Source organism: Canis lupus, chromosome 19 (genome assembly GCF_048164855.1).
Source record: "Canis lupus baileyi chromosome 19, mCanLup2.hap1, whole genome shotgun sequence".
NCBI classification, from domain to species: Eukaryota; Metazoa; Chordata; class Mammalia; order Carnivora; family Canidae; genus Canis; species Canis lupus.
Window position 1 is genome coordinate 43726081 of NC_132856.1, and position 27780 is coordinate 43753860.

Genomic DNA, 27780 nt, shown 5'->3' on the forward strand with positions numbered 1-27780 from the left:
TATATTCTCCTGTCATCATGTAGAGCCTCCTCTAAGCCAGTGGGGAGAGGGGGGGTCGTCTTTTGGCTCTAAGCCCCCTTCAGGCCCTTCTGGTCATGTGGATCCCACTCACAGGGCAGGTGACAAACCAAACCCCCTCCAGTTCCCTCTCTTAAAAAGGAGTGGTGTCACTTCCTCCAAGAACCTTCACAAAAATGAATACCAACCAGATGCACTGAAGAGTTAGAAGGTAAAAATAAAACTCTAAGAAAATGAAAAGACAGGAGAGTGAGCCCTGAAATTAGGATATGAGAGAGTATATTATCTATGGACAAGCATCAGCTGCTGTTGCTGCTGCCTGAAGGTTCTTTGGGCAAAGTTAAAACCTTGGACGACCTGGCAGGCTGTACCACCTATCAGAGCATGGGCTACGGAACTGGTTCAGAAGTGGAGGATAAAATGAAGTCCTCGTGCTTGCAAATAAATAATAGATTTGGTGTTGGTGAGCAGAATACCCAAATTAGCCCTAAAGTTTTAGGAATTGTTGACTGAGTGGCTGTGCCCCTGATATCCTAGACAATATAGAAAAAAAAAGAAAGCCTGCATTGATTGAGATAGGAGTCATCAACTTAGCTTTGAACCACTGTCTCTATTGTTTTTAAAAAGTGATTTAATTTCATGTGTCTGTTACTCATCTATTTGAAAGCTGGGAGGTAAATCTTTGCAGCGTTTATTGACTCTAGGACCTGTTTCGTTCCTTTTCCCTTGCAGGGTGTACTTATCAGGCCTGGGGAGAAGAATCCTGCAGCACCTGGGGCAAGGAGGCAGCCTGGTCGGTCGGCACTGGAGGCCAGGAGAGAAAGGATCTCCATGGCCACGTCGGCCTTCCCGCTGGTGCTGTGATGGACAGGGAGAAAGGTGACCCAGGCGCTGCAGCACGCCCGCATGCTTGGACTTGGCTTCCTCGAAGGTTGTCAGACGGAGTCCTGGCCACAGCGATGCTCCCCAGGGCAAAGGATCCTAGGTGTCCCTGGACGTAGCAAAAGGCAGTTGGCAGAGGCCTCACTGCATCCAGTGGTGATGTGTGCAGATGTGGAGTGTGTGCTCATTTCAACGAAAGGAGAAGCGGTCTCAAGCAGACCCCACAGGTAACGACGTGGATCAAGGCACAGATGGGAAGGACCGCCAGGTGCTCCTGATAACACCCCTGCCTCCTCCTCTTCCTTGGCACGGTTGTCATGAGAGCCAAAACCACAGTGATGATTTTAGCTGAAGCAGCAGAAGTAGCCCCAGAGAAGCCAGAGGCGAGCATCATCTGTGGAAATACGTAGGTGCCTTTGTTGGGAGGGCCGGTGGAGAAGGAGGAGGGGAAGCCGGGAAAGGAGGTGAGCAGAAGGTAGCTGAGAGTTGGCTGTTGGCCTTGACAAAGGAATGTCTTGGTGCTTCACAGCGACCCCAAGAACCACAGCCACGGGGACAGAGACGCATAGATCTGGGCATGCGGAGCTGTCCCCAGTGGGTCTTAGTAAGCCAGGAGGGTTGCTTTTTTTGGGAGACAGTGATCTTGATTTGAGTGTGAGCGCTGATGGTATGGCAGGAAACTTGTGCCTGATTTTTGCTGAGTGGTCAGTGGTCCTAGCTCGGCTCTGGAAGGGACTCCGGGCAGCCTCCTCAGCACAGTGGCCGGGCTGGTCTGGAAGATGGGCTCTCCCTAGACTTCGGCATCGCAGGCTCACGTGGAGCCTGCAGTGGCTACAGCATTCTGCCAAACTCTGCTTCGTCCGTCGGGCCAAGAGGAGCAGTGATACAGAAGCTCAGGGAGAAAGCCGCCTGGCTTTCTAAGGTAGAAATCCCTGAAGGTTTGATGGGGTTTGTTCCGCTGGTTGGATCCAGGACCCTGGAGGACAGGGCTGCGGTCAGTACTGCGGACTGGCTTCCTCCTGTGGCTGGAAGCTCTGTTCATAGTCGGCATAGGTGTTCTATTGATCAAACTAAATGAACTTGGCTAGCGTGTCAGTCAGATGGATCGGGTCAAGACTGACTTCTTCTAAAGCTTGTGCAAGAGTCTTTCCAGAAAATGATACCGTCTTTCTCCTCTGTTTTACTTTTCTCTGTTCTGTCCTCTGCCTTCTTCATATCCTTCCCTCTTCTTTTATTTTTTTTTCTTAAAGATTTTATTTATTTATTCACGAGAGACACAGAAAGAGAGAGGCAGAGACACAGGCAGAGAGAGAAGCAGGCTCCATGCAGGGAGTCCGACGTGGGACTTGATCCTGGGACTCCAGGATCACGCCCTGGGCCAAAGGCAGCCACCCAACCTCTGAGCCACCCAGGAGTCCCTCCTTCCCTCTTCTTATCTTGAGATCTACATAGATTCAGGAGCTGTCCTCCAAGACAGCCATCTGGAACTGGTGGGATCTGAATGGGGCTGCCATTGTGACCCATGGGGGCATGGACCACCCATCACTAAAGCCTCTCAAGGTACCGGTGATGTTTATTATTAACTATAGGCAGAGGAGCTGCGGAGGATCTGGAGGTGAAAAGGCTGTGGGAAATTTCCACAAGCACCACACCCTTGTCATGCCCTTCGCTTTGTAGGCCAAATGGAAGCATTGGGACAATTATGAAACCCTAAAAAGTTCCTGGTCAGGAAGTAGTCTTGGAAAAGGGGGAAGCGTCTAAGCTTAGCAGCTGACATAGTCTGTTTTATGTTGACTTAGACAAGCTGAGCTAGTTGTCTGCTAAAAGGGGGAGGAAATAAGCCTCAAGTGACATCAGCCCTGCTTTGAATGGGGTGTTATTTAGGACTTTCTTATGGAGCAGTGTGCTTGTGCTATAGGCAAACGCTCCATTCATTCATCCAACAGTTAAGTTTTGTGTCTCATAACATATTGTAAGAGCTGTTCCAGACCCTAGGGCTGTACCGGATGCCAAGGCAGCCAAAGTTTCTGCCTTCACACTCAGCCCGGAGCCTCCCTTCATGGTCTTCTCCCATCTCATTTCTCAAGTTCTCCCAAAGCTGGCCTCCAGCCCAGCAGGTGCTTCATCCTGGTGACCCTTTCATACATTAGAGAGGAGGAGGCCTGTTGGCTCACCTCCAGGGAGTGAAGGTTTTCAAAGGGCAGCAATTAGGACTATTCAGATCTCTGAGAGGACCCCACACCAATGGCACAGAATGGAGCCAATGGGCTTCAAGGCCCAAGTCATCCTCTAAAGCTCTTTGTGACCTTGAACAGATGAATCCTATGTTACACATCTGTTATTTTCCAGAAATGAAACCAGGTTCCATAGAAACATGCTGTTTTTTGGGAAGAGAATTCCAGTAGAGCTTAAAAAATGACCAGTTACATCCGTACAAGTGGATGTGGAAATGTGACTTTATATATCAGTCCTACAAAAGTAACTTCATTCTGCTTGTATTTATGTGCATTACAAAAAAGCATCTAAAACATTGGTAACCAAAACACACCAATCAATAAGAATCCCGTTAGTACAGATTCAGCCTAGGAATACGATAGAGCCCAACAAGTGCTTGGGTATTTCAAAAGATAGACATCTTGCTGCGCCTGGGTGGCTTAGTCAGTTAAACGGCCAACTCTTGATTTTGGCTCAGGTCATGGTCTCAGGGTCCTGGGATCAAGCCCCATGTTGGGCTCCATGCTTAGCGGGGAGTCTGCTTGAGGATTCTCTCTCTCTCCCTCTGCCCCTTCCCCAGCTCATGCATGCACTCAAACACTCAGAGCTCTCTCTCTCTCAAATAAATAAATCTTTAAAAGAAAAAAAAAGACACCCCCTTTTGATACTCAGGGACAGGACATTTACAAATGGTTTCACTTCTCATCACACCCATAATAAAACCCTTCCCATGGAAATGGGGTCTCCAAATCTAAAACTCTTCTTCCCACTCATCTATCCTTGGCTGTGAGTTCATCATTCTCTCTGATGAGTCATACACATTTGCGCTGGAGACCAGCATGGAACCAGCCAAGATTCCTTCCAAGTCTCTACCCCCATTTAGTAGATCAAACGGGCATCAACGCATGAGATGTCTATTTTTACTATCTAAACAGTGTCCCAAGGAGCTAACATTCAAGACGTCTGGGCAGTGACTTAGGAATAGAATTCCTTCTCTATACTACACTCCATTTTGAAGGTACTACATCCACCAAGTTTCTTGAGTGACCTTCTACAACCCACCAAGCCAGTTCCCTTGTACCTCTCTTGAGTAAGCCATCACTCACGGACACGAGGCAACAGCTGCCCAGAGGAGGGGAGAATGGAGGACTGTGGGCTTCTCTTATAAATTAAGCTGTCTAAAGATGATACATTCTAATTGCTTTAGATTTACCATCACCCTTGAACGAGGGTCTGGTGGCCTGATTCTAAACCATGTAAGCTTTAGGTGGTGGAACTGACATTTTGAGGATGCACCTGGAAGATTTGTGAGTGACCTAGAGAGGGAATTGGGGTAATAGGTTTTAGTGGGAGTTTCTGGGAGAGTAGGACACCGGTTATGGAGAGAATGAAACTGGGGTTGGTGGAAGTTGGGGAGTGGGTGTGGAGATGCTTTCTGGAAAAATCTCTTTAGAAGAAAAAAATACTTTGATCTTAAAAGTCTAAATGTAGGAGCAGCCTTTAAGTGCACTCACCAGTCTTTGGTAACTCTGAAATTTTTTCACTTGTAGAAGCTTAGTGATCTGTTCAGTTGTTCACCCGTGACAGTCACTGTCTGTTTGCCTCCCTTAACCTACCACAGGTCAGGTACCATACTCCATTTATGAGGAACTATATTCGAAGTCATGATGAAGCTAAAGCTCAGACCAGAAATGATTGGCTAAGGTCACCTAGCTAGAAATATGCACCATAAGCTCTCTTCCTGTGTATTCAGATTATATGAAAAGTCAGCCCAATCCAGTAGGTACTTTGTGGCTTCAGAACAAACAGCACCAACTTCCTGGTCCTTGTGAAATGCTTGTTTACCCAGAACCTTCTCCTGACCACCAGGGCCTTCCTCCAGTGAGTACATGGTCCTACGGACCCGCTGAGAGAAACGAGTTTGAGAGCAAAGTCTTTGAAAAACCCTTGAACACTCTTGGAATACGTTAATGGTGACCTTATTTCTTCACCAAACATTTTGACCCAGGATCAGATATTGGTAGCACATTTGCAGGTGGGATTGCTCTCGAGAGCCCAGCTTATCCGGTTCTCCTGGAGATGGAACTGGGGAGGGTCAGTTTGCAGAATTTAGTCCCCAGGGTGAGCGGACTCTGGGTGGTCTCCTCCCAGGAATAAGCCTTCACACCAGATGTCTTGGACCAGATGTCTCAGACCAATGGTTTCCCCTTGAGCTGTAGCTTGGCATTCTAGAACATTGTCCAAAATCTGGGGCCTCAGGTCCTGGCCCACATTACAGGGGATGTGGATGGCTTCGCTCCTAAGAACCGCCTTGCTTCCTGATCGAGACCCTGAAATCCCCTTTAATCTCTATGATTCATGACTTTGGGAGTAAGAGAAATCAACTCCAAGCAGCTTAAAAGAAAGGAATTCATTATGAGAACCCAACAGTGCCTTGTGGAGCCCAAGGCCAGAAAGCAGCCAGACTCCTGGAAAGGACCAGCCCGGGCTGGAAAGCTGCCCAGGACCCAGGAAGGTGCTTTTTTCCGCCTCCTGTGTTCTTTCTCCAGGTGTCTGCTTCTCTCCTACTTCTTAGGGGTTACACCTCTCTGCTTTCCAGGCACAGCAGTGGGGGGTGGGGGTGGAGGGTGGGGGGGAGTGGCAAAGTAGTCAGATTTCCATGGTGCTGGTTCAGATACATGGAAGAAAGCGGACTCTTTCTTGGTCCCACCCCACCCTCTGGGGAAATGTCTGCTGCATCCGCACAGTGCTCTTTTGGGCCCGAGTGAGGTCAGGACTTGGTGGTTCAGTCATGGCTGTCGTTGGGGGCACAGATTTGGAGAGGGATAGCCAGGAAGAACCTCTCTGAGTTTGGTCCTGAGCAGACGCTGCTCAGAATAGTGAGGGTGGGAGTGTGACTGGGCCCGGGGCCCAACAAGGAGTCTGTTGAGGTCCTGTGGGGGCTTGCCATTTGGTCATAGTCTCCTTGGATCTGTGGGGACTGTCATTAGTTTATACTCAGTACACTTTTCACTGTTTATTTTGGAAGCCACTCCTTCTCCATTCCATGTAGACCTGAGAGAAATCATGCAGTATTTTTCCCTTTGTGGTTGGCTTGTTATTATTATTATTTTTTAAGATTTTATATATTTATTCATGAGAGACATAGAGAGGCAGAGACATAAGTAGAGGGAGAAGCAGGCTCCCCGAGGGGAGCCTGATGCGGAACTTGATCCCAGGACCCTGGGATCACGACCTGAGCCAAAGGCAGACACTCAACCACTGAGCCACCCAGCAGCCCCTATTATTATTATATTTAAATAGGCTTCACGTCCAGCATACAGCTCAAGGTGGGGCCCAAACTCACAATTCTGAGATCAAGACCTGAGCTGAGATCAGGAGTTGGAAGCTCAATGACCTGAGCCACCCAGGCATCCTTGTGGTTGGCTTATTTTACTCAACATGATGTCCTACAGGTTTTTTCACATTGTATACTGTGCCTGATATTCCTTCCTTTTTCAAGGCTGGATAATATTCCATTGTACGGATGCGCCACATTTTGTACGTTTTGGCTCTTGTGAAAAATGCTGCAAGGTACGTGGGTGTACAAATACATCTTCAACATCTTGTTTTCGATTCTTTTGGGTGTATACGCAGAAGTGGGATGGCTGGATCATATGGTAATTCTACATTTAATTTTTTGAAAAGCCACCATACTGTTTTCCACAGCAACTGCATGTACTGTTTCATATTCCCTCTAACAGTGCATAAATGTTTCCATTTCTCCAGGTCCTCACCAACACATTTTATTTTCTGCTTTTTTTGTTTGTTTGTTTGTTTCTGTTTTTGTATAGTGACCATCCAGTGCGTGTGAGGTGGTATCTTATTTTGCATTTCCCTCATGATTAGTGATGTTGAGCATTTTCGCATGTACTTATTGGCCATTTGTGTATCTTCTTTGGAGATTTCTATTGAATTTCTACTTGAATATGCCAGTTCATCTGTTTTTGAACAGGGTTGTTTATTTTTTGTCATTGAGTAATAGGAGTTGTTTGTATATTCTGGATATTAGCCCTTTATCACATAGACGATTTGCAAATGTTTTCTCCCATTTCATGGGTTGCCTTTTCACTCTGTTAATTGTATCCAGTGATGTACAGAAGTTTTAAATTTTTATGTTGTGCAACTTATGTATTTTTCTTTTGTTGTCTGTGCTTTTAAGGTAATATCTAAGAAATCATTGCCAAATCCAATGTCATAAATCTTCTCCCTTATGTTTTCCCTCTAAGAGTTTTAAAGTTTCAGCCCTTATGTTTAGGTCTTTGATCCATTTTGGGTTAATTTTTGTATATGGTGTGAAGTAAGAGTCCAGCTTCATTCTTTTGTGTGAGGAGATTCAATTTTCCCAGGACCATTTGTTGAAAAGACTGTGCTTTCCCTCATTGAATGGTCTTGGCACCCTTGTCAAAAGTCATTTGACTACATCTGTGAGAGCTTATTTCTGGGCTCTCTATCCTATTCTTTTGGCCTATATGTCTGTCTTTATGCCAGTATACACTGTTTTGATTACTTTAGCTTTCTAAAAAGTTCTGAAATCAGGAAATGTGAGTCCTCTAACTTTATTTTTCATTTTCAAGATTGTTTTGGTTATTCAGAATTCCTTGAGATGCCATATGAATTTTAGGACGGATTTTTCTATTTCTATAAAAAACACCATTGGGATTTTTATAGGATTGCACTGAATCTATTGTTTGTTTTGGGTAGTATTGACATCTTAACAATACTGAGTCTTCCAGCCCATGAACGCAGAATGTTTCTCCATCAATTTGTGTCATCTTTACTTTCTTTCAGCAATGTTTTATAGTTTTCAGTGCATGAGTCTCTTGCATGTTTGGTTAAGCTAGTTTCTAAATATTTTATTCTTTTTGATGCAATTGCAAATGGAACTATTTTCACAATCTTTTTCAGGCAGTTCATTGTTGGTTTACTAGAAATGTAATTGCATTTTGCATGTTGATTTTGTATTCTGCAACTTTTCTGATTTCCTTTATTAATAGTTCTAACATTTCTTTTGTGTATGTTTGTGGAATCTTTTGGGTTATGTATATATGGGGTCATGTCATCTGTGAACAAAGATAAGCCTTTTATTTCTTTTTCTTGCCTGATTGCTCTGGCTAGGCTCAGTACTATGTTGAATAGAGGTGGTGAAAGTGGACATCCCCTCCTTTCAGAACTCCATTGACACAAAGTTTAGATACTTTGTTATTGCCTCACAGGTCCTGAGATTCTCTTCCTTTTTTAAAAAAGAAAATTATTAGGGTGTCCAGCCAGCTTAGTTGGTAGAATGTAAGACTCTTGATCTTGGAATCATGACTTTGAGCCCCATGTTAGTCATAGAGATTACTTAAAAAGAAAAAAAGGGAAACTGTTTTTCCTTGTTGTCCAAATTAGCTAATTTTATTAACTATCTAAGCTTGGTAAATCCTTTCCTCTGTATTTTCCACCCTACTGTTGAGCTTATCCAGTGTTATTTTTGTTGTTTGTGGATTTTAGTTATTGTATCTTTAATTTCTAAAATTTCCATTTGGTTCTTTTTTTATATTTTTCATGTCTTTGCTGAGATTTTTAAACTTCTTCCATTTGCTTAAGGAGTGCTTGTAATTGCTTGTTGGAGCGTTTACATAACTGCTTCAAAATCCTAGTCTGATAATTCTAACATCTGTGTCCTCTCTGTACTGCTATCTGCTGATTATCCCTTTTCAACTCGGTTGAGATTTACTTGGCTCATGTTATAAGTAATTTTGGATTATATCCTGGACATTTGGAGTACAAGGTTATGAGACTCTCCCCTTTTTACAAATCTATTTTAGCAAGCAGTCAAGCTATTTATATTAAGAACGCATGTCCTGGCTCACTTTTGTGAGCTATGTTTTAAATGTCAATTACTTTTCAAAGCCTTTGCTGTGCTTTTGTGATCTGCTGCTTGTGTGCTACTCAGAGGCCAGCCTGGAATCTGGGCAGGATCCCACACCATAGTAGAGCTCTCAAAGCTTTTGCTGTGTTGATCCCGGTCAGTTTTATAAATGTGATGTATCCAGGACTTGATATTCAGATTTAAAACATCCCATTCTGTTGTGAATTTGTTGTATCTTCTCTTCCTTCCCAATCCCTAAAATTCATATGTTGAAGCCCTGAGAATTCATATGATGGTTTTTGAAAATGAGGCCCTTGGAAGGTAATTAGATTTGGATAAGATGAGGAGGGTGAGGCCCTCATGATGGGATCACTGTCCTCATAAAAAGAGGCCCCAGAGATTACTCCCCACCCATTCCTCCCATCCCGTGTGAGAACACTATGAGAAGATAGCAGTCTGCAAGGCAGGAAAGGACCCTCATCAGAACTGACATGCTGGCACTTTGATCTTGGACTAGAAGCCTCTAGCTTCCAGGACTATGAGAAATGGCCCTGATGCTTCTCTGCCCCTTTCTTTCCAGTCCCAGAAAAAGGGACTTGCCAGAGCACCAAGGCCTTAGCATAGACCTTCTTGCCTCTCAGGAGGCATCTGCGGATACTCCTGGCTGGCCTTCCCACCTCTGTCCTCCTACCTTTCAGTGCAGGGTAACCCTCCAGGACCAAGGCCATTGTGGCCCTCCCCTGCCAACACCCTTCGGTGGCTTCCTGTGCCCTTGGGAGAAGCTCCAAGTCTCCTGGCCAACAAGACCTTGGAGGGTGATTTCTGCAGACTCACAGCTTCTCATTCCCAGTCTTACGTTACTATATGTATTCCCTTAAGGCCACCAGGACCCACCATCCCTGTATCTTACCTTCATCAGGGTCACATTTATGTTACTAGCCTATTCTTAAGCCCTCCCTAGGCCAGGATGGGCCCCCTAGAGGGTGGGCAGCTTTGCCTGCTATAGCTCCCAGTGTGAAAGTCCTTTATGCCCAATACCCTTCACTTTTCTGCTGTCTTCTCAGACTGTGGCCTCCAGAGCCTGTGCTTCTGGGTTTCTCTGCAGTTCTCTGGTTGCCTAACACAGTGCCTGGTGTGTGGTCAGTGGGTCAATGAACGAATCTTCACCTGCATTTGGATCCCATTGTAGTTCATGATGGCAGGCCTTTGCATCTGAGAGTCCCTCACCAGCAAGCCCTGACCTCTCTTCTTCCTCTATTTAATTCCTATTTTCCTCCTACTCAACAAAAATTCCTCTGCCATCACAACACTCTCGCCTGAACCCAGCTGGAATTTGTAGTGTATTAGCTGAATTGAATCCCACGTTAAGGGCAGCCCGGGAGGCTCAGCAGTTTAGCGCCGCCTTCAGCCCAGGGCGTGATCCTGGGGACCTGGGATCGAGTACCGCATCGGGCTCCCTGCATGGAGCCTGCTTCTCCCTCTGCTGTCTGTTTCTCTCTCTCTCTCTCTCTCTCTCTCTCTCTCTCTCTCTCCCCGTGTCTCTTATGAGTAAATAAATAAAATCTAAAAAAAAAAAAAAAAAAGAATCCCACGTTAAATGAAACCATAGAGGGAGGAAGGGCTCTGAGCCCTCTTCACTGAATCAAGTGAGCATGGGACCTGGGGAAATGCTCTCCCAACCCTACTCGCCTTCTGGTGGCTTCCATTGCCTTGATGAAGCCTCTTGGACTCCCTGAGGATGTGGATGGAAGCACTGTCTGGCACATCAGGGTGCTCAGAGGACTGGAACAACACACGTGCCGCTGCCCAGAATTACCTCTGCCTTGCTGTGTGTCCTGGTGACATTGGTCCTGTGCATGTAAGGCCTGCAGCCTTCTAGTACTTTACATGGTCTCTCGGAGCCCTTGTTCCAGGTGGAAACTGGGACATTTCAGTTTATACCTCAGGAAGTAGCAACCCTACCCTGTGGACCCAAGACATGGCTGGGGAGTGACTATGACATTTCAAAGTCCAGAACGTATATATGGCAAACACTTTGTTGGGGGTGGCCAGATATACTTTAGCTGAGCTGACAGAGAGCTACCCAGAGCAAGTGTGTTGGAATTTGAAATAAAGCAACAAAACATAGAGCGTGTACATCCGTGGTGGCAAGGCAACCAAGCTTTATTAAAATTATCCTGATCTGATTGAATGGTTCTTGGCAAACAGGCTTTGAGGAAGCCAATTAAATTCACATGAAGGAGAAATAATATTAAATCAATTTCTTGACAAACGTTTTTATGACTATTTACAGTATAGCTATTTCTGCAGATGGGAGCATTTTTCTTCTCACAAAAAGAAAACAAGAGAAAGGATCATGAGACACTATTTCTAGGAGAGATGCGAAATGACACTGGTGGGCAATGTTAAAGTGTGACCATGAAGATCAGATCCTTCCCTGACAACCCCCCTCCCAGCATGTGCTTAGAATTTAAAATATGTAGATTTGAAAATTAGAAGGTAATTGTATGGAGATAAAGTATGCTATACGGATGCTAATCTCATCTTTAGAGGCACTCAGGCTAATATCCTGGCCCCCACGTGGAGGTGCCTGACTTGGCTAATAGTGCCCACTTGGCATCGAGGAGGACGTGCGGGTAAATCTGTCACGGGTCAGGGTAGTGTGACATCTGTCTGGCATAGCTCAGGGACTCAGGCATTTGCACTGATTTCTACTGGCAGAGCCACCTTAGTGCTTTGAATCCTCTTGTGTCAGCGAAGTGAGAAGCTCCCGGCCCATGTTTGCCCGCTTTTCTGTCTCATCTGGATTGTTCCGCAGCCTCAGCTTTGCTTCCAGTCTCTGCCTCCATTCCTCTCTGAGCCTGAAAATAGAAACCACACAGCAAGCAGAGCACCCATGTCCATGGCATTTGGCTCAGGGATGCTTCCTTCCTCCCCCCCCCCCCCACCAAAAGTGTGTGTCTGTGTGTTTGTGTGTGCATTTAGGTTTTATTTATTTATTTACTATTTTATTATTTTATTTTTTATTTTTTTATTTATTTATGATAGTCACACAGACAGAGAGAGAGAGAGAGAGAGAGAGGCAGAAACACAGGCAGAGGGAGAAGCAGGCTCCATGCACCGGGAGCCCGATGTGGGATTCGATCCCGGGTCTCCAGGATCGCGCCCTGGGCCAAAGGCAGGTGCTAAACTGCTGCGCCACCCAGGGTTCCCTGCATTTAGGTTTTAAAAGGTATGCAGGAAAAAAAAAAAAGGTATGCAGGGGGACACCTGGGTGGCTCAGTGGTTGGGTGTCTGCCTTCAGCTCAGGGCATGATCCCGGGGTCTTGGGATTGAGTCCTGCATTGGGGTTCCCTGCAGGGAGCCTGCTTCTCCCTCTGCCTCCGCCTGCTGCTCCCTCTGCTTGTGCTCTCTCTCTCTGTGTCAAATAAATAAATAAATAAAATCTTTAAAAAAAAAAGGTATGCAGAGGACTTGAAATTTAAATATATGCATATTTTATACTTTATAGGTATATATTTAGCTCTCACTTCTGTTCAGGCTATTCTAATATTAATCCCTCAAACTCTTCCTTTGAGAGAGCAATGTATTTAAAATACAGGGAGAAGGGATCCTTGAGTGGCTCAGCGGTTTGGCGCCTACCTTTGGCCCAGGGTGTGATCCTGGAGTCCCAGGATCGAGTCCTAGGTCAGGCTTCCTGCGTGGGGCCTGCTTCTCCCACTGCCTGTGTCTCTGTCTCTCTCTCTATGTCTCTCATGAATAAATAAATAAAATCTTAAAAAAAAAAATACAGGGAGAGGAGCCCTGGCTGTCTCAGTTGGTGGAGAAAGCAACTCTTGATCTTGGGGTTCAAGCCCCATGTTGGGTATAGAGATTACTTAAAAGTGAAGATAAAAAACCTTGAAAAAAATTTACAGGGGGAAAAAACCTCTGTCCATATAGAATTGTTTGTTCACTTGGCAAAGTTATTTTTCAAAAACAGGTGAAATAAAGATGTCTTCAGCCATACAAAAACGGAAAGAATTCATCACCAGCAACCTGTTCCTATGGGACACATTAAAGGGAATCTGCCAAGGGAGAATGACACCAGATGGGAGATTGGGATCTGCATGATGGAGGGAAGGGCACCTGAAAAGGTAACTGTGTGGGTGTATTAATAATTTTCTCTCCCACCTTGAATCTCCTTAAAAGATAATCAGTGTCTGAAAGCAAAACTGTTAATGGTGTTGTGTGGATCTGTACAGAGGATCTGTACTTTGCACCAGGGCACAAGGGCCAGGTTGGGGGGGGAGAGTGGGTTTGTGCCATTGTGAGGCTCTCCCACCTATAGGAGACCACGTGCCGCTCGATGGCATACTGCGACAAGGGTCGTAAAGCAACCCCTAACCCCCGCTTCAGCCGTCGAGAGAACAGGCAAGAGATCGGTAAGGTTGTGGAGCCTTCGAGCCACACGGCTGAGCGCCGGCCCCCACGCCCAGGGAGCCGGGACCGTCCTCAGCCTCTCCTCTGACTGCCTGTGGCAAAGTAACAAGGAGAAACCGAAGGCCCGGGAGAGCTGCCAACCTGCCCCGACCTCAGGGCCCGCCCGTCCTCTGGCGTCTTGTCTCTGCGGGGTGCTGTCCTGGACTAGGCGGGACGCAGGGGAACCGACCCCAGGCATGTTTTCCTGTCCTGGCCTCGGCCTCGGAACAGCCTGATGGACTGGGACCCTCTTCTCCATTTTGTGCAGGGACAAGATGGAGCAGTGGTGAGAGCAGAGACCTTCTGGAAGGGACCACCCGGTTCAAATGGGAGAGGGGAAGAAGGATACGTAAGTTGGAGTCTTGCCGTCCCACCAGCCAGAAAGCTTATTTCCTCTTACATGCATAGATGGGCCCCGTGCACATATGTTTTCATGTTTCAACAAACTGCAGTTTGTTTCGGAGCTGATTTGCTCACCCCCTTGGGGTGCGCCTCACTTTCTGCATCTTCTTGGAGCAGTTCCACTGCATCTAGGACCTTCTATGGGTTCCCCGGGGAGACACACGCATGCATGGTGGGGTGGGACACATGTATGCACGGCAGGGACACGCGTGCATGCACGGCATGGGCAGCATGCTGAGTGGCCTGGCCTGGGGAAGGAAGATGATAGGGACTAACTGAGAACTAACTGACCGTGCACCTCAGCTTCTCGATTTCCCCGGAGGGGACTCCGGAACATGGCCCTCCAGCAGCTGGGACAGGCTGCTTCTCCTTGCCTGCGGCCAGGAGAGTATGGCTGAGCAGCTCTCCACGTGTGGCCGAGGCCGGGAGGGCCTTGGAAGGCAGCAGTGAGTTCAAGTCATGTGGATCGGTGCATACTCTCAGCCCAGCGAGCGTGCACCGGCCGCGTGGGGTCTCGGCCAGCGCACAGCTGCCCCACCACCCCCGGCCACACACGAGCTGTGCCCTTTGCAAACAGACAGCGGCTGCGCTGTGCCACGAGGGGACAGGGGACCCAGATGGGCCTGTCCCTCACTGGCTCCCAGACATGGAGGCAGTGGGTGAGGGTGTTGAGCTGCCACCGTTCCCACAGCCACGGCAACCTCCGTTTGCCCAGTTGCATTACTGCTCTGCAGTGGGCAGACTGGCGCGGCTACAGCAGGGATGCGCGGCAGAGGGGCGACAGCCCATCGGCCCCCCTCAGAGAACCTCAAAGGGTGTCCTGTGTCTTCACCCAAATGAGCACCGAGAATCTGCTTTTCACGGACACATCTGCTAACCTGCTCCCCAAATTTAGTGTAACCCTCACGCCCTAGAAATGGTGACAGAGGGGAGAGATTTTTCCATCTATAAAGATATGAATCAAAGTGTACGTTTGTTAACGTAGAAGAATTTTTTAAATCACTGCCCACAACTATAGGTGGTGGCAGGACCATATGCAAGGAAAATGAAAATAATTTTGTTCTCTAAGATGCCCATCTGGCATTCTTTTGGGGAAGTCAGTTTTGTTCTTAAAAAAAAAATAAACAGGGGTGGCAATGCTATGTCCATGTGCCTTCATGGTGGAGACGCTGATGGTGGTGAGGTTGTGCATGGAGGGATATAGGGGAAGTCTACTTTCTGCTTAAGTTTGCTGTGAACCTAAAACTGCCCTAAAAAAATGAAGTCTATTTTTAAAAAAGACTTAAGTTATTTATTTGAGAGAGAGAGAGAGAGCTCATGTGCACACATGAGTAGGGGAAGGCGCAGAGAGAGAGGGCGAATCTCAAGTGGCCTTTGACTTGGGGTTCAACCTCACACCCCCAGGGCGGGGCCCGTCGCGGGGCTCGAACTCACAACCCTGAGATCATGACCTGAGCTGAAATCGAGAGTCGGATGCGTCACTGACTGAGCCACCCAGGTGTCCCCGAAAATAAAGTCTGTTTTTAAAAACTAGTTTAAAAAATAGACAAACGAGCCACATACTTTCTCAGGGCACTCCGTCCCAGGCGATACTCCTCGGATTCCCGGTAGTAGGTCTGCTTGCCAATCTCCCGTTCCCAGAAGCGCTTGAGCTCGTGACAGGTGTTCCGGCAGAAGATCTCCCGGCGGGCGTACTGACTGTTCATCCCCTGAAAAGGAAGGTATCAATTGAGCCCCTTCAGCCTTGAGCTCCCTTAGATGCTGGGGGGTACAGGCTCTTTTTTTTTTTTTTAAAGATTGTATTTATTTATTCATGAGAGGCAGGGACACAGGCAGAGGGAGAAGCAGGCTCCATGCAGGGAGCCCGACGTGGGACTCAATCCCGGGTCCCCAGGATCAGGCCCTGGGCTGCAGGCGGCGCCAAACTGCTGAGCCACCCGGGCTGCCCGTATAGGCTCTTTTGAACCCAGTCCCTGCCATTTATTTGAGGGGACCCCGGCCAGCCGCAGAACCTCAGCTGGGGGATGACAGCATGATCTGGCTGCTTGTCATCAGGATATAGGGATGGGACTGCAGAAGCCCCAGTGGAGCGGGGCTTGGCACAGGCACCTGGCAAATACCTCTGACCTTGCGTCCTCCTCCCAGAAAAACGGGCCTTCTCAACTTTGAATCCCCAGGCAAAGCGTGCCAGGCATCTGATGTGCGGTCCGTTGCGTTACCTCAGCATCCCCACGAGTGGGCATTACCTTCCTCGTTTTGTGGGTGAGACGTGTGCTCAGCCAGGAGACTATGGCCGAGCAGCTCTCCACGTGTGGCCGGAAGTTAAAGAACTTGCCCGTAACTCCCACGACTGCAGAAGGCAAGCCGCATGCTTCGGAATGTTTTCAAGCCCTGTGCTAAAGGGGTTTGTCACACAAAGTGACACACCTGGAGCAGGTGGCTCGAAGGTGTATGCATGTGTGCATGCACTTTTGTACAGGACTGTACGTGTCAGACACTCAAGGATGCTCGCTGATTTACACGAAGGAGCTCTGCCCAACTCCAGACCTCAGTGGGTGCAGGGGACAGGCCAGAAGCAGGAACTGGAGGGGCAAGGGGTGCAGAGAGAGGAGCGGTGGGCTATTGGAAATATCCCGGGAGAAGATCTGACCAGGCAGCGGAGGCCAGGTTAATGGAAAGCGGACGGGTTCACAAGGCATCTTGGGGGTGGCAAGGGGTCCCCGTGGAGACTTCAATGCCTTTGCACAGGTGGGAAACAGCAGAGGAGGGAGCTCCTTGGGCAGTGCTGGGCAGAGTCTGAGCTGCCCGGGTGCGACATCAGGGGGAGGTCCTGAAGGGGCGTCTGGACCCAGGGCCCGGCACTCAGTGTGCAGATCAGGACCACAGCTCTGTCGCAGATACCGACGGGGGTTTCAAGCAAGATATTGGCTCTGGACCTGTTTGTCCATCCACTTGACACACCTTCTGCTTGTCAATAAATTCTCCAGGCCTCAGTTTTCTCAGCTGTGAAATTTCTCTGAAGATGAAATTTGATCACGAATGTGAAACTATCTAGCAATGTATAAATTTCTGAATAAATATAACTTGTGTAGTTCATAAACCTCAAATTGTACAGGGCTTAATACGATAATTAACGGTGGGTAATAATAACCTCCTCCAACTTTCTATAGAGATGAAGTAATTGCACTTCTCTTTCCTTCTGGATCAGTGGCTTGACCTTGGCTGCCCATTGGAATCTCTTGGGGAGCTTTGTGAAAACCTGACGCCCAGGCTTCATCCCCAGGGGGTCTGATTTGAGCAGACCACTGTGTGGCCTGGGCATCAGGGTTTTTGAAAGCTCCCCCTGTGTTTCCAGCGTGTGGCCAAGGTGCAAACTGCAATCATGGACCGTGTCCTCCTGTGTGCTGGGTCCAGGAAGGCTGAGGTGATGAGGGCTGGGCGTAAAGGCATAGAGATATCACGGTCACAGCCATCTTGCAAAGTATGCACTTTCCTCCCCCATTTTGCAGGTAAGAAAACTGAGGCTTGGGAGTAGCAATTTGACTTTATCAAAGTCATTCAGGTGGTAAGTAGGACAGCTGTCATACTCATGACCCAGACTCTATCCCCTGCCCCTAACTGTTCCCTGTGGTGGAGGAGAGTGACTTTCTTACCTCCTGGATGTGCTCAGTGATCTCGTACTTTCCTGGCAAAAGAGCAAAGAGCTCATTGACTGCAACAAGCCCCCCCACCCCAGAGCAGAATTTTTCCGAAATGAGGATTTTTCCTGTTTTATTGCAATGTTGTAAGCATTAGCAGTGCTCGATAAATACCTGTTGAGTGAATAAATGCCCCCCTCGGCCTCCCAGTTATCTTTATCCTGAAGGGCTGGCCTGGCAGTGGTGGTGGCATCGAGGGGAGGCGTGTAGGGACAGTGTGAGGGGCATTCCCATGTCACGTTGCCTGGCCACTGGCCCTGGTAGACCGGGACTGTGTGTATTGCTGTAGAACATGCTTCTGAAGGAGGGCAGAGGAAAGAACTCTATGGATTCTGACAATTTTGAGTTCATATGAAGTTTCTGGCATTCAGAGGAGAGTCACTTTGGGGAGGCAAATGCTCATTAGGGTTGTTTTTTTTTCCACAAAATTTGGAGGGCTCATTTTTACTCTGAAGGTTTTCATTTTTTTGTTTCGTTTTTGTTTTTGTTTTTTCTTATTTAGGAAAATAGAAGCCTGAGCCTGAACACGGACTATGTACAATGTCAGGGAACTTTACAACTGTTCGCCCGGGTGCACTAGCTGTGTTCAGGTCTGGGGGCTGCCAAAGCTACACACTTGGGAGCTGGGTTTGGAGAATTGCTGAAAACAAGGGGGGCACCAAGCACATGATCACATGGATCACATCAAGGAGAGACCAGTGGAAGGCAGGCAGCAAGCTGTGGGAACCACTCATTCTCCATCTGCTTCAGTCATTCTTTGGGCTGAGCTTCTGGGACACCAGGCCAGGGGAGTCACCGAGAGCAGAGGAGGTTAAGGAAGACTCACAGACCCAACGCCACGGGCCAGGCGAGCCTCATAAGGGAGGGAAGCACCTGTGCCCCATAGCAAGCTGAGGGCAGAGACCACTACAGAGTCCATTCACATCCTACCCATGACATCAGAATGCTTTGTCTTGGACCCTGTTGGCCCCTGGAAAGAAGAGTTTGGGCCACATTGGGCCCGTTTGCAGCCACGAATGTAATGTATCCTATACCCCTCTTACAGGTGTATTCCCACCCTGTGCCCCAGGGCTGACCCCCAAACCGTCTGTAGGTAGCCCACCTGTGCTCTCCAGATGTCCTCAGGGTGCCCTGCGCTCTCCAGCTCTCTCTTCTTTTGCTACAGAGAGCCTCAGAGTCTCTCAGGGCCTCTCCCTTCCCCAAGCCACACTCTGTTCCTGGTTTGCCGCTCTTCCGTCATCCTGTCCTGGCAGCTCCTGGAATCGGCTATTCGTGAAATCTCATCTTGCCTGTAGCAGGTGTGCAGGTGCACCTGTCCTGCTTGCTTAACGCGGTGTGATCCCTGCTCACCCCCGGGGCCCAGATTCACATCCAACAAGCGAATGGGCACCCTGCTGGGGTCACCCCAGAGCTTCGAGATTCTCTTTATGTGTTTTGCACCTCAGTTTTGTCGTCTGTGAAATGGGATTGTGATGAAGATTAAATCAGATCATGTTCAAGACAATGCCTAACACAAATGTGTCAAGCGTCACGCTGTGTGCTGGGCTCTGGCAAACCCAGTCCTGGCCCTCTGATTTTCTCAGACTGTTGTCTGAACAAGGACATCATTAGCCACAGCTAATAGAGTATAATTGACAACCCCAAATTAAGTGTCACTTTTCCTTATTTGTACATAATATTGAATGTTTGGCTTCTTGAGTATGTGGTTGAGCTTCATTTAGCTTTGTACTGGTCTTCTGGGCACTACTTAGGAACGGTTAGATAACAAGGCAGAAGTGTTTCAGGTTTTCAGATTGGACAAATGTTCCATATAGGGTGATGCTCAGTGGAGCGCTTGATAAAAACTTTTGACTGGTGTCATTTTTTTTTTTAAGATAGATTTATTTATTTTAGAGAGGGAGAGCATGCACGAGTGGGAGGGGCAGAGGCAGAAGCAGAGGGAGATAGAATCTCAAGCAGATGCTGCACTGAGCCTGGAGCCCGATGCAGGGCTCTATCCCACCACCCATGAGATCGGGACATGAGCCGAAACTGAGAGTCGGATGCTGAACCAACCGCACCATCCAGGTGCCCCTGATTGGTGTCATTCTTATTTCCTTTCGCCTCTGATACATCAGAGATGAGCCTCACCATGACCATTCATTGGAAGGTGCCCCACATGTGTAAGAAGGAAGATGCCTGTTTTCCCAAGGAAGAGCGGGGGTCCCACTGGTTTCACCCCCATGATTGGCATCCACCTCCAGTCTTTTTTGTTTGTTTGTTTTTAAGGCTTTTATTTATTCATGAGAAACACACAGAGAGAGGCAGAGACATAGGTAGAGGGAGAAGCAGGCTTCCTGTGGGGAGCCCGATGCAGGACTTCTTCCAAGGACTCTGGGATCAGGACCTGGGCCAAAGGCAGATGCTCAACCACTGAGCCTCCCAGGCGCCCCTCCAGCTCCACTTCTATCTCTGCCGTGTTATTTCATAACCCAACTAGCTGTTTTGCTGGAAAATACCGGTGGCACAATGGTGAAAAGAAGCAAGATCTGCTCTAAGAAAAAAATGCATTTTGCTGTTAGACAAATTACCTCATCTTCTCCCAACCTGTTCCAGTCATTGTCCCCAGTATGACCAGAACCTGTAGCAGCTGCTTTCCTCAGTCATGTAGCATCAGGGAAACACAATTAATGACAACTTTTGGGAAAACATAAAAGTAAAAGAGGAAAGAGGGAGTTAAAGATATCTAGGACTCCTAGGGGAGTCAGCTGAGTGCAGAGTCTGTTTGAGATTCTCTCTCTCTCTCTCTTCACCTCTGCCCTGCCCCCACCCCTGAATTTTCTCCCTCTCTCTTTCTCAAAGAAATAAATTTTTTTTTTTTTTAAAGAAGGACTCCTGGATGGTTCAATGATTAAACATCTGCCTTTTGCTCAGGTCATGATCCTGGGGTCCTGGGATCGAGTCCTGCATCAGGCTCCCCACAGGGAGCCTGCTTCATCCTCTGCCTGTGTCTCTGCCTCTTTCTGTGTGTCTCTCATGAATGAATAAATAAAACCTTTAAAAATAAATAAATAAATAAATAAATAAATAAATAAATAAATAAAAAGATACCTGGGACTCCTAAGCTCCCAATCCCCAAGGGCTGATACCTGGCTAATACAGGGTCCCTCCTCATCATACAGATTCATCACACCAGCACTTCCTGTGACAGGAGCTGGGATGGAGGATGGGGCCCAGGAGGAACCACCAGACCTGGTCTGAGGGGTTCAGGGTGCTTCTCAGGGGAAAGGATGTGCAGGGTGAGTGGACAGGAGCCCCTAGGGTGCAGGAAACATTGACACTGCAGAGGTCTGTGATGAGAGCCCTGCAGAAGCAAAATGGCAGGAACGGAGGTGGGGGGTGGCCTGGGGTGGGGGTGGGGATTGACTTCAAAGGGATACAAGGACTTTCTAGGATTATGGAAATGTTCTATATCCTGTTTCTAGAGATAGTTTGTCAAAATGAATCAAGCCATACACTGAAATCGGGTGAATTTTATTGACATAAGTGCTATCTCAATAAAAGCAGAGAAGCAATGTCTTCTGTCCTTGGACTAGAGAGAGCTCCATCCAAGTTCCCTGGTCCTAACCTCCCCCAAGACACTGCCAGCACCTCAGTGTAGGGGTTAACCCATTCCTCCACGGGTAGCAGATGTTTCTGTAAGCATTTGTGGTTGGGTTTCCAGGCTTCTAAAATGAAGACAACTACTTTGCAGAAATGCGGTGAGGAAGATATCCATAGTTGGAAAGGCCTTTGGACACACAAAGGATTGTTCTTGATAAACAAATGGCTCTATCCTCTCCAACTCCTTGACCAAGAACACCAGCCACTAGTGCGCTCCCTTTAAGAACATCTGTAGCACTACTTCTAGCCCATTGCTACCAACTCGGAAAAGCCATAACTTCTGTGACAGGAACTTTACTTGACAAAATCAATTTGGTGCTTACAGAGAATGACAGCATGGGACACCTTCACAGCAGGTCAGTTAAACAAACTGAGTTGAACTTTTACCCATCTGTGAGGCTTCTGTGCTGCATGAAGGGCAAACTAATGTTAGTGAGTCCACTAAAACAGAGGCACACTGGTCTCCCATGAGTCCTGATACTGGACAAACCATCTAATTTTCCAGATCTGGAGTTACTCAGGGGATTAACTATTTTGTTAGGAGGAGCAGCTATTTTGTGATGATTTTCCACAATGTTTCAAAAAGCTTCATGGGGATCATGGCTTGAAATAGAACACAGGGTTCCAGTTCCAGATAAATGGAGGAAGCACACTCTCCCTCTGTCTTTCCAAAGAATGCAGCTCCAAAGACTGGACCAAGGCACAGGGTGGCTGACTGAAGGCTCCAAAAAGTAAACAGTAGCAGACCGGAATCCCTATCCTATCACCTTTGAATGGTGCCAAGTTTCCCATTTTTACTCTGGGGTCCCCATTTCAGACTCAGGGCAATGGGGGGACCCAGAAACAAGACACAGCCAGAGAGAGCTCTGTGTCCCCTGACTCTAGGGAGAAAGGACAGTCGCAATGTTCAGGGAACGAGGGAAATTATATGCTTTTTCCTTTCTCTAGTCTCTAGAAAGTTCTGAGGGGCGAGAGGCTCAGCAATGGAATTGACCCGGTGGCAGCAGCAGGGCTGAATAGACACAAAACCGGAGGATGGCACAACTTGTTCTGCTAGGAGGGGCTGTGGGCTTCTCGGTGGAGCGACCTTACCCCCTCCACTGCTTGTCTTCTCTCAGCACCCCCTGCACTTGACTCCAGATGTAAGTGTAGCGCCAGAAGCATCCAGCAGACCAGGTAACCAAAGCCCTGGTTTCTGGCCAAAGGACTGCAAAGGGGAGTCCAGGGAACTGGAAATTACCAGAGATAAATAGCACGGAAGGAGCGGACCTCAGGAATGAGACCCCTAGGAATTGCTCACAGATGCCTAAGCTGGCCTCTGGGCTGCACACATGTGGATCTGACCCAAACAAAGCACTAGCAGAGAGAAAATCATTACAGACCTAGAAAAATTGAACAGCATCACCAGCCAGTTAGATCTAAGTGTAATTTATAGACCTCTCCACCCAATGATGTCAGATTAGATTCTTTTCTAGTGCTCATGAAGCAAACCACAAAACAAATTCTAGAACTAATTCCTAGCAAGGGTGCAGGACATGAGATCAATACCTAAAATCAGTATGTGCTAGCAATGAACGACTGGAAACTGAAATTAAAAACACAACACCATTTACAATAACTTCCCCCAAACAAAATATATAGGTATGCATGTAACAAAGCATGTACAAAATATATTTGCTAAAAACTGCAAAATGCTGAAGAATGAAATAAAAGAAAAATTTGGTAAATGGAAAGACCTATCATGCTAATGGGTTGGAAGACTCAACATGGCAGGGATACCAGTTCTCTCAAAAGTATGGTGTAGACTTGTTAACAACTCTAATAAAAACCCAACCTGAAAGTTTTATAAAGACAAACCAATTCTAGAATGCAAATGAAGATGCAAAAGGTATAGAGTAAGCAGTTTCAAAAATGAAGAATAAAGTTGAAGGAATCCCACTACGTGATTGTCAGACTCACTACAAGCTATCATGTGGTGTTGGCAAAAAGTGTCAGCAAAAGTCATTGGAACAACAGGACACCAATATGCCAAAAACCAAAAAACTTCCTCTACTTAAGCCCTGGAACTTATTAACTCAAAATGGATCACAGATCTACCATAAAATCCCAAACTGTAAAACTTTTAGCAGAAAACATAGGAGATTTTTTTCCCGTGGCTTGGGGGTAGGCAGAGTTATTAGTTATGACATCAATAGCACAATCCATAAAAGAAAAATTGACAAGTTGGGTTTCATCAAAATTAAAAAATTTTGCTCTACAAAAGACACCGTGAAGGGAATGAAGCCCAAGATACAAACTTTAAAAAAATCACAGAGATGACAAAGGGTTTGTATCCAGAATATATAAAGAACTCTCAAAATTCAACAATATGGAAGCAAACAACCAATTAAAAATGGGCAATGTGCTTTAACAGACACTTCATCAAAGAGTATGCAAAAAATCAAATTAAACATCAAAAACATTAAAAGATGTTGAACCCCATTAGCCACTAGGGAAATGCAAATTCAGACCAGATGGAGATCCACCATACCCGTAAAGAATGGCCCAGATAAAAAATCACTGACAATATCAAGTGCTAGAGAGGATGGGTGTGGAGCTATTGGAAGGTTCGTTCACTGCTGCTGGGATGCCACGTGATACAGGTATTACCCCAGAAACCAGTTTGGCAGTTTCCTACAGAGTTAAACATATACAGCAAACCCACTCCCAGGTATTTAGCCTAGAGAAATGCCCGCTCGCGTTCTAGCAAAAACCTGCACACCTGTACACGGTTCTCTTTCTAACTGCGGAAAAAGTGGAAACAACCTAATAGTCCTTCAGTGAATAAATGGATAAAAACCAGCAAACATCCATACAATGGAATACTGTGAAGCAATAAAAAGAAGCAAGCTATTGACATATTCAGTAACTTGGATGAATCTCAAAGGCAACATGCTGAGTGGAAGGAGCCAGTCCCAACAGACCATATTCTCTATGATTCCATTTATATAATGTTCTTGAAAAGACAAAACTATAATTGCCTGGGGTTAGTGGAAGAAGGCGAGGATAACCACAGAGGCATGGCATAAGGGAGCTTTGCGGGGTGATGGAATTGTTCTGGGTCCTGGCTGGGATGGTAGTTACACAGAGCTGTATGTTTGATAACCTCATAGAGCCCAGCATGCACATGAGAGTCATCTTTTGCTGTAAAGGTAAAAAATAAAAATTTAAAAATAGGGGGTTCCTGGGTGGCTACGTCGGTTAAGTGTCTGGCCTCAGCTCAGGTTATGGTCCGGGGTCCTGGGATTGAGCCCAGGACTCCCTTCCCTTTCTCCCTCTCCCTCTGCCTGCAGCTCCCCCTGCTTGTGCTTTCTTTCTCTCTCTCTCTCTCTCTCTCTCTCTCTGTCAAATTATTTTTAAATATTTTAATTATTTATTTATGAGAGACACAGATTGAGAGGCAGAGACATAGGCAGAAGGAGAGGCAGGCTCCCTGGAGGGAGCCCAATGTGGGACTCAATCCCAGGCCCCCAGGATCATGCCCTGAGCCAAAGGCAGACGTTCAACTGCTGAGCCACTCAGGTATCCCTAAATTTTTTTTTTAAAATAGGACAGAATTGTCTTTAGTAAAACGTATCTTGACTTTTTGTTGATTTGATAAGATTCAGTCATTGATTATGTAAAGGTTATTTACTATCCCTGAAACACCGCTGAACTCTGACAATTATCCCATGAGCCAGCGGCAGGGGCATCACCTAGAGGTTGTGGGAAACATAGAATTTATCGAGACCAGAATCTGAATCAAAAGCTGCATTTTAACCTAACCCCTAGGTGATTCACATGCATATTAATGTTTAAGAAGCTCTGGTTTAGAATTACAGGACCCCAAATCCACTAAGTGCTCTTGAGCCTCAGCCTCCTGAGAAGCCCACCCTGGCTCAGCATCTGTTTAATCATTTCTTTTTTTAAAAAAATATTTTATTTATTTATTCATGAGAGACACAGAGAGGCAGAGACGTAGGCAGAGGGAGATGCAGGCTCCTCACAGGGAGCGCTCTGCGGGACTCCCCGGAACCTGGGATCATGCCCTGAGCTGAAGGCAGATGCTCAACCACTGAGCCACCCAGGCGTCCCTGTTTAAATAATTTCTTGAGGGTATTGGTTCTGGGGGTGGTAGCATCTCTTCCTCTATAGGCACTGTTTTTCTTTCTAGTATTTCATTTTATCAGAATTGTGTTAAGTGAACACTGGCTCTGATTTCTGGCTTTCTCACAGAGGTTAGCTCGTTTTGAATGCATCATTTAAATATATATATATATATATATATATATATATATATATACACACACAGACACATATATATATATTACATATGAAAAGTCCAATTCAGATTTCCAAGTCCTTCCCAAGCAGATGCAAGGTAGGAGGGTCAGAGGGAAAGATGCACCCCAGGAGCTGAGAAAGACAGGCTCTTACGAGGACTATACCCATTTCGCTTTCCCTGAGAAGGGCAAGAGAACATCCACCCCAGGCACACTCAAATTCAACATCCTGTACCTTTGAGATGGAGCTGCTGCTGCCTCGATCGCGATCACGTAGAAAGGAGGGCGAGCACCACAGCTCTGGGGGTTACGAGACTGCCTCCTGGTCCCAAAACCTCAAGGTCCCAACCCTTTATATGCAGAGCGGAGGAGTCACAGAAAGGCCTCAACCTTTCAAGGTTACGTGCACCAAATTAGTAGCAGAGTCACTGAGGTCTCATTCCAGGGACACGGTGGCCTCCTTCCTGGTGAAAAATAGCCCCTAGCCCCTGCTCCCCCTACCTACCCCTACCCACCCCAGGGCATGCAGGCTTCTGGTCTGGCAGGCCCTGCGTGACCATGACTTGGCTGGAACCAGAGTTACAGTTCAGAACATGTTCTGGATTATCCGGGAGCTCACACCCGCAGTGCATCAGGCAAAGCTGCCCCTCCACCCCTCAGAGGGTAAAAGAGCCTGGGATGGCGTGACGAGTCACACTTAGAGGTCACTTTACAGGACGACTTAGAGAGGCGTGTTGTCCTTCGGAGCTGCTAATCCATGCAGGGAGCTTGGTGACGACCTTTTACGGTCTGTTTGGATCCCCCCCCAGCCAGGGGGGAGCGCAGGAACTGGCCACTGGTGACTCTCTTCCAGTGAAGGGCACCAAACCGGGACAGGCTTCTCAGTTGAAAGGGACCTTCACGCCATTTCATTTGTGTCCTTGAGTGAAACACCTGGGATGGTCCCTGCCTGAGGACTGTCTGGTCGTTATCCAACTCTGCTGGGTCACTGATACGCATGCTTATAAGTCAGCAATCCGAGTGGCAGTGTGGAAGCCCAGCCCTGCATGCCCTGCGGGTCTCCAGAAAGTGAAGCCAGGTAGGATCGTGGGCCTCGAACCCGTGGAGCTATTTCACGAAGGCTTCCCCTCCTCATGTGGATGCCCTGGGGAGCAGCGGAGCAGCCGCTGAGGCTTCTCATGGGGAGAGAGGGTGACAGGCCACCCTTCCAAGCACCACCTCTTCACAATGACACCCACAGCAACCCTGACATCTCCAAAGCACATTTAAAGACAAAATCACCCATTTTGCTTTTCATGTGTTTCTGCTGGTAAGTGTAATATCGCAAGCAGAGAGGATAGGATGATAAGGCTAGTAAGATATTTCTACTGCACATTTTTTTAATATCCCCTTTCTTCTTTACAGAAAAAAAAATCCACAGGGACACCTGGGTTGAGCGTCTGCCTTTGGGTCATGGGTCAGGTCATGATCCCCGGGATCCTGCCGGGGTGTCTCTGCCTCTGTCTGTGTCTCTCGTGAATAAATAAAATGTTTTAAAAAAATCCACAGTGGAATTGCATATTAGGTGAAAGATTATCTTGAAAGATTTTTTTCTTTTCCCACTGCTGAATGCTGGCAAAGCCTTTCTGGTTACATGGAGTTCCTCAAACTTTATTGAGGCCATTAGCACAGCCTTTAAGAAAAAAACTTATTAAGCTTCCAATTGTTGCTGCCCCCCCCCCCCCCCGCCCCCCGGGCTCACAGGAATCTGAAAATCGATTTAATCCTCTAGCATGGAATTTGGAAGTGTCCATACTTGGTTTACTTCAAAGAACAGACATTTGTGATTTTCCCAATTCAAGTGAAGGATGAACTGACAACCTTCTGAATTTCCAAGTTTTCATCCTGTGTTTGTGATTTATTTAACAGACAGACTCCTCCTAAAGGGGATCTTTCCAATCGGATTCTTTCTTTCTTTCTTTCTTTCTTTCTTTCTTTCTTTCTTTCTTTCTTTCTTTCTTTCTTTCTTTCTTTCCTTTCTTTCTTTCTTCTTTTTATTCATTTACTTAGTTATTTATTCATGAGAGACACACAGAGAGAGGCAGAGACACAGGCAAAGGGAGAAGCAGGCTCTCCGCTGGGACCTGATCCAGAACTCGATCCCAGGACCCCGGTATCACACCCTGAGCCAAAGACAGAGGCTCAACCACTGAGCCACCCAGGCATCCCCAGATTCTTCATTTGAGTGAAACCAAGCATCTTATTGGGAATGAGGGTGTGCCCAGGATCC

At 47.0% G+C, this 27780-nt stretch overlaps 1 protein-coding gene and 1 long non-coding RNA gene across 5 annotated transcripts; one reads left to right on the top strand and one right to left on the bottom strand.

Annotated features, from left to right (window-relative positions):
• The first annotated feature begins 1134 nt into the window (after window positions 1–1134).
• On the top strand, window positions 1135–20427 carry LOC140610420 (uncharacterized). Of its 3 annotated transcripts, none has more exons than XR_012012079.1 (4): window positions 1135–1306; window positions 12990–13143; window positions 13737–17435; window positions 18071–20427. It is a non-coding gene; the product is annotated as an uncharacterized lncRNA (long non-coding RNA). The 3 variants fall into 3 exon arrangements; XR_012012080.1 differs by lacking the exon at window positions 1135–1306 and adding an exon at window positions 1324–1822; XR_012012078.1 differs by lacking the exon at window positions 1135–1306 and having other exon boundaries at window positions 11459–13143.
• FAM240A (family with sequence similarity 240 member A) lies at window positions 11324–25957 on the bottom strand. Of its 2 annotated transcripts, XM_072786492.1 has the most exons (3): window positions 25747–25957; window positions 15434–15579; window positions 11324–11868 (listed from the first exon to the last, which is right to left on the bottom strand). In XM_072786492.1, exons 2-3 carry the CDS (start codon window positions 15574–15576, stop codon window positions 11736–11738), a joined length of 276 nt encoding a protein of 91 aa, XP_072642593.1. In that variant the 5' UTR covers window positions 15577–15579; window positions 25747–25957; the 3' UTR covers window positions 11324–11735. The 2 variants fall into 2 exon arrangements, with proteins under 2 accessions (XP_072642593.1, XP_072642594.1); XM_072786493.1 differs by lacking the exon at window positions 25747–25957 and having other exon boundaries at window positions 15434–16861.
• Between the last annotated feature and the right edge of the window lie 1823 nt (window positions 25958–27780).